This window comes from Penaeus japonicus, unplaced genomic scaffold, assembly GCF_977035675.1.
Source record: "Penaeus japonicus unplaced genomic scaffold, GWHDUDI00000001_assembly GWHDUDI00000031, whole genome shotgun sequence".
NCBI classification, from domain to species: Eukaryota; Metazoa; Arthropoda; class Malacostraca; order Decapoda; family Penaeidae; genus Penaeus; species Penaeus japonicus.
The window spans coordinates 19,823,479-19,830,978 of record NW_028234433.1 but is presented as its reverse complement, the minus strand read 5'-3'; the positions used below and the strand labels follow the sequence as shown (position 1 = coordinate 19,830,978).

Below are 7,500 nucleotides of genomic sequence, written 5' to 3'. Positions count from 1 at the left end.
CTGCAATGGCTACCTCATCCTCTAGACTGGCTCCTCTATCCCCACATTTAGCTGCATCATCTACTACACTAGCCACAATAGTTCCACAATTAACTGACGTCTGACGTGGTTTCACTGCTTCACTTCTCACATTGGTGATCTGTGGCAAGTTACTTGTATCAACATCTTCTGAATGATCATCTCCAGAATGGCAAGTGACACTGACTGAACTATCAATCTGACAAAGAAGGCCATCTGCTGATAAATTACCTCCACTATCGGCTGGGACTTTCCCCCGATTCTGTCTGACAACTTTTTCACCTTCAGCATTCTCTCTCTTATAACTACTGCTACTCTGTTTCCCAGCTTTGTTCCCTTTGGACACTTCTGGCTCAGTGATACCCAAGTCACCCTCACAATCAAAAACTTTAACCCTTATCCTAGGCGTCTCTTTGCTAGAAGTCGAGCTTTTTTCCCCAGCAGCTTTACCTGCAGAGTGAGCTACAGATAGATTTCTGTTGTCATTGTTAGTTTGAACTTTGAAAACATTTTCAGTCAGTGGCTGTGGAAAAGGAATTGCGGGGAGATACACAGCAGTGGTTGTGGCCACTGCTTTCCTGACAGATCTTCTTGCTTCTATCCCTAAGTTAGAGTCTTGATAAGCACTTTGGTGATGTTTGTTAATGTGTGTCCTCAGGTTACCCTTTTGTGTTGAACGGTATGGGCAGTGGGCACAGGCATAGGGTTTTTCTCCTGTGTGGGTTCGCATGTGGTTCATGAGGTTTGTGGAGGTGACGGTGAAATAGCTGCAGAAGGTGCATTCAAACTTCTTGACATTACAACTCCATTTCTTCATACTAACGCTGCTTCTTTCCTTCTTGACGTAATTACCGTAAGCCCCGGGTCTTCTACCACGAGTCTTCCTTCCGAGGCTGGCCAGCGCTCCCTGTTGGAGGATGCCCAGCTCTCAAAATTCGCACTCATTCCAAGTCAAAGTCATAAATCATAAAGATCTACTGTCTATCATAAACAACTACTTATCTTTAAATCATCTTCATAACACAAAAAAATTTATAATAATAATAATAATAATAATAATAATATCAACAATAATGATAAGACATATATCCATTCTTTGAATCTCATAATCAACAAGAAACTTTCCCTTCACTGGTTATGTCAAATATTTAGTTCTAAATAATAAATATACTTGGAAAATTAGTTTCAATAAACAAATTACAATTTACATACCCTCTTTCCAATGATAGCATTTGGAAAATATAGTATAAAAAGGAAAAAAATAAAAATCAGTCTTTCATTTCACCTTGTAATAAATATAATTACAGAGAGAATATAAAGTACACCATCAACTATGTCACAACATACAACACAACCCACTGAACCCTATTCCACATTTACAAAAATACTTTTCCCACAAGAAAATTCTTTTTCCTACAAATAGTTTAGTGCATGGTATATCCTTATATGCACATAAATAGCTAAAGAAATTTAATTACTTTTCTGTATTTGTTAAAATAAACAACTAAACTTATCAAACACAAAAAAAGTGTCGTGACTGAATGTGTCTGATAATAAATGCATGTTTAAATATCTATTCCATAATCCTATACCAGATGAAAAGGGTATCAACCTACAAAACTATCTTCACTTTTAATGTACATAGTGTAACAAACTCATATGTACATATATATACATATATATATGTATGTATGTATGTATGTATGTATGTATGTATATATGCATGCACACACAGATTTACATGAGAAAGAAAGAAGGATGGAGAGGGGAGTGAAGAAAGGGGAAGTGGGAGGGACAGAGGGAGAGAGAGAGGGAGGGAGGAGGAGAGAAGAGAGAAGAATGGGTGAGTGCTTGGCATGTCAATATGTGTGCGTGTGTGTTTATATATATCTAGATATTAAACAGATTGAGTATGAGTGAAAATGAAGAAACAAACATCACATCAACCAATATCTTTCCCATATTATATAAGCCAATAAATATATATCATAATGCATTTCCTTCTCTACAATTTATTAATAAAAACAGTGTTATCTTAAATGAATAGAACTTATTAGCTTGTCACATACTTTTAGTGTAAATTTTAAACCATGAATCAGCTTTTAACAGACAAAATTAAATTCTTCATTTCATCCTTTGATGTATTCTTTTAAAACCACATAAATTAGAATATATTTTCTTTGTTTTTTCCACCACCTTCAACTACATAAAAATCTCTATTGCAAACCTCTTAAAAGGTTTTGCTTAAATGAAAGAGAATTAAAAGAATTAATTTATAGAAAGTTTAAAATTTCTTTTTTATTTGTATGCATTTTTCACCCGATTAGATACTCAAATTAAACTATTGGCAGCTATCTTAACTTTAAATATCAAACTTGCTAATAAAAAAAAAAAAAAAAAAATACATTTTCATACAAAGTTTAAACAATGCCAAGTCATATCCTATAAAGTGGATGACTTAAATATGTAAATAAAGACTTCAGACCTTGTACTGGCAATCTTCATATTTATTCAATTAACCCCTAGACCCTATTTTCCATCTAAGGCATCTGGACACAACCAGATTTTTTTTTTCTTAACCCATTGGTCGCGGTTTAATAAAATATGTATATAGTAGGATGGCGGGTTTACATTGTCTGGCACGGTGCCATCCGCATCTACCACCAACTCTGCCTTTGCAGCAAAACATGCCATCAGCTGTTAATGGATTAATATACCGCCATGTTCTAACTTACAAGAAAGCCAGACTCACTAAGAGTGATGTAGCGTAGCGAACTGTCTCCTGTACACGTGGGTGCATGGAGAGGATAAATGGGATTGGGTTGGGAGGGGGGAGAGGGGTTCAGGGCAACTAAATTGATTGGAAATCAATTTGTAAAGATTGGGGGTATCCAAATTCTGTAAATAAGCCTAGTTGCGAGAAAGTAGTAGGATGCCGAGGCCAGTGCCAGGGGATTAATTATTCAAAATAAAGCTGTTCTAAAGGATCTTATTTATCTAAACTATTATCCAGTAATCCACTTGTGGTAAAAATCAAACCAATATTATCAAAAGAAACACATCCACTCAGAAGGTAAATAGGACAAAACATTTAATCAATAAAAAAAGTCATGAATTTAATAGCAGGACTTAAGTCACTGACTAAAACTGATAAAAGAAACCAAAACCAGACAAAGAAGAGCAAATAAATCAATATATAAATGTATAACTCCAAAGACCATCAAGAAGAAATGAATAGTGTAACAAGGGAAGGGGTCAAATATGGATTTTCTATTTATATTTGTATTTACAAAAACACAAAAGTTAATAGTAGTATTTCTTCTGTATTTGAGAATTCTAAAAAATGCTAATTTGCATATGTATTCATACTGAACTCTAACATCTTACTTATCTGCTTCAAATAAACTGAAGTAATTCAACTATTGATTCAATTATCAGTTTTAAAAACCACTGCACCAAGCAATAATTTTCTAAATCAAGAGTAAGTTAACTCCTCTCTTAAAACTTTTTTTAGTTCCTTTTTTCATAGTAAAATATCACCAAAGTGTATAATACACAATTACAAGATAGCCACTTGGTACAAGAACCTATACAGAATCAAACGTTTGGAGTAGTGAATCTATTTTCCGCAATTATGTGCATGTCCACATTTCCAAAAATTCCAAAAATTCTCACTAATACATCGGTATGGACAGTCATTCAAAAATTATATAATTAAAATTAACTGCATAAATTTCAGCAAATGGTAAACACTTTTTCATAATCTTAAAGAGCATATTTTCATAATATACAGTTCAGGTTCTTTATTTAAAAAACAAGATAAATTTGATTTTTTCTTACCTTTTCTGTTTCAAAGTGAAAGTGAAATACACTTTGGTAAGATCTAAAATATTGTAAGTAATTTAATGTATTTGATACTTTAAATTGTATTAACTTGGGGGCTAAAAGCAGAAGCAGTACTAAAAAAATTAGCAAGGTAATTGTATATATGTATATGTGTGTATATATATTATATGTAAATATATATATAATATATATATATATTATATATATATATATATATATATATATATATATATATATATATATATATATATATATATATATATACATATAGTTTGGATGGCGGTATTTGAAAATAATATTTGTATATTCTATGTATCTGAAGCTTTTTATCTGTATTAGCATTTGTGTCTGATGATTTAACAGAGTCAGTTATTTTCATCTGTATTTGTATACTTGTATCTCACCCTATCCCTGAGTGCAATTTTCTATAAAATATTTAGAAAAAATGAAATATGTCAAATGATAAACAGGAGATAGCCATTCATACAGAGTTCCAAAGAGGGTAACGAAGTCAAAATCCTGTCAACCACAGTGCTGCAGTATGCGAGAAACCACAAGCCAGTGTCTTCATACTGTACCGGGTTGTAAGACAGTATCACAGTATAGACCAAAGAAGGATCTTTGTTTTCGCTGATTTGTGATGTGGACTAGTTTTCTATTTTTAAGTACTTGCACCTTTTCCAAGTTAAGTGGGGGGAAAGATTTTCTTTTTCTCTATCTCTAAAAAGAAATTCTAGATCACCTATATTTCATACTCTTAAAATCAATATCAAATAACACTCATACAATATCTTTCTCAGATGTATTTCACTTCAGAATATGTGGTTGTAATTCGATTTGTAGCACTATATTCTCACTCACTCTCTCTCTCTCTCTCTCTCTTTCTCTCGTTCTCATGTCTATCCATAAAACAGCAGAATCACACATACTATATATTGCGTTTCAATACATGGACTTGCATCTATCTCTCATGTACAAGATCACAATTCAGTGTTATGCATAAAAAAAAGTTTATTGTTGGTTTCAGGTAAGAGTACAGATAGACAAACTGCAAACAAACAGATAAACAACACAAACAAAGCGTGAGAAAGAAAGATGGCTTACCTTAACATAATGCCAATTTTACCCTAGTTATAATACTGAAACAGAGTAAAATGATAAAAACAAAAAAGAATGGAAATTTCAATAATCAAAAGAAAACAGATAACTAATATAATTCATCAGCTCTTTACAGTGATCTAATCTTGAAACTAAAATGTACTAAAAATAAAGAATAGGAATAGCAAGTAATCAATCTACATTCCCATTAACATTAACCCCTTTGACAAGCACTCTTTAAACACTTAACTGACTCAATATCACTTGACAATTTGCACCTAAAAGATATGCAGACATGTCCCTATGAGTCAACTTTGTGCCTAGTTCTTTCATGATTACGCAACACATCCTTGCGATTGCTTCGGAACGAGCACAGAGAGCAAGCAAAAGGTCTCTCCCCCGTATGCGTCCGCACGTGACGCGTGAAGTCCCGAGATGTCTTGAAGGTTGCTCGCCAGCAGTAAGGGCAGGTCAGTACTCGAGATCTACCTTCTTTCCCAGACACTGATGCTCTTGCCTCCAGCTCCATATCCTACGGGCGAGCAGGGACATGATTTTGACCAGAGCTGCACTCAACTTAAAACTCTAATCCCATCTTAATATCAAAATCAAATTTTAATCTTAAATACTTAAAATGATTAATAACTCAACTTATTATATAAAAATATAAATAAAATAAAATAAAATAAAATTAGCAAATAAATAAACAAGAAATAATATAAAATATATATACATATTTTATGTATATATATATCTATTTTATTTATAACATCTATCCTACATGTTATCAAAATTCCTTATTAAAAAAATCATGGAATATAGGCTATCAAACTACATTACTAAAGGACAATTCACTAATATAAATCCATAATTAATTTCTGGGATACTTCAATTTATTACTTAAGGAAATCAATGCTTATGTAATATGTATCAAATTTAACAAGTAAAAAAATTAAAGTAATGTGGAACTGTTTCTTTTATATTTTCATTGGTAATTTTCTAGAATCATCATCACTATTATTTTTTTCCCGCTTTCATAAATAAATATTTACTCAAAATCTGGAATAAAGTAAGACAGCAAAAATAATTCATATATCTTTATGACATTTATACATATAAACACCAACAGTAGGAGATATAATCACCAAAATAATAAACATATCTATATTTATTAATTTCTCTCACTCCCCTCCCCACCCCACTTTCTCTCTCTCTCTCTCTCTCTCTCTCTCTCTTTCTCTCTCTCTCACTTACACACACACACACATATATATACCCTCTGTGTGTTTGTTTGTGTGTGTGTGTGTGTGTGTGTGTGTGTGTGTGTGTGTGTGTGTGTGTGTGTGTGTGTGTGTGTGTGTGTGTGTGTGTGTGTGTGTGTGTGTGTGTGTGTGTGTGTGTGTGTGCGCGCATGTGCATAAGTATGAGCATAGCAAGTGCAGCTACATGTGTGTCAAAGTATGTGTCAGTTTAATTGAGTGTGAATGTGAATGTATCACTAGATTCCCCCTTCTTTATATCTTTATTCTCTACCTGTCAAAACTCTTTTAATCTCGAGATCTACATTCAAGCACTTCATCTGTATCATAAATAATTATATAAATTAAGAAATTTTTGTTCCTTCTCCAAGTGAAAAAAATAAAGATAATGTAAATTGTAAACTTGTAAGAGAACTCTAACACGGTTGCAAGAGCAATGGCATCATTTTCATTTGCATATCATAGGTAAGATTTTGAACTTGCACAATATCCACAGTCAAGTCGACAAATACTGAACACAAGTAGAACCAGTGACGAAGCAGGAGGCTGTGTTAGGGCACTTCAGGGAGACAGGAGTCATGTTCGGCTAGCCAGAGTCATACTGTCATGGCCGCTAATTTACACTTGCAAATGTTATCTTCACTATAGCTGAGATGTTGGTCTTTGTTGCTTTGAAGACACATCATTATGTTTGCTGAGTATGTGAACCTTTACATTGGTGCTCTGGGCAGCACAGTATTCACAATAAGGGCACTTATAGGGCTTCTCTCCGGTGTGAGTTCGAATATGGCGTTTCAGGTCACTTGTTTGCTTGAAAGTTGATCTGTTACAGAAGGGACACTGGTAGTGTTGTGGTTTTCGTCCTCCTCTGCTGTAGAGCCTCGCACTGCTCCCCTCCTCGCCCGCAACACCTAACGCCTAGGGGGACAAAACCCTCCATTACTGCTGGACAATGTTTTATCCAAAAAGTCACATGTCTCTTATTTTCATAACATGGTGGCTTTTCACATCCCACCTCAGTATTCTGGGACTTGCCAAATGATATGCCATGCTCCACAGTCTACATCAAAACAGCATATGCTGAACTATTTCAGTGTAAGCTAAAACATCCAAACAAACAACAAAAGATAACTATAAAGAGTATATGCCCATAACCATCACCTTCACTTTCATTCCTAAAGCAAAGTGACAGCAATGAACTTCAAAATCCACTTCTATGATAAATTACGCATCAAATGACATTGCATATTTTGCAGCTGGAACATGTAAGTAAAAGATT

At 33.8% G+C, this 7,500-nt stretch overlaps 1 protein-coding gene across 1 annotated transcript in view; it reads right to left on the bottom strand.

Moving 5' to 3' along the window:
• The window catches only part of LOC122250679 (uncharacterized), a 24,041-nt gene that overhangs the window by 1,210 nt on the left and 15,331 nt on the right, over window positions 1-7,500 (bottom strand). Inside the window, exon 6 of the mRNA XM_043012233.2 lies at window positions 1-925. This exon is cut by the window's left edge and continues 1,210 nt beyond it. Coding sequence (XP_042868167.2) covers window positions 1-925 — 925 coding nt within the window. The remainder of the gene's footprint in view (window positions 926-7,500) is intronic.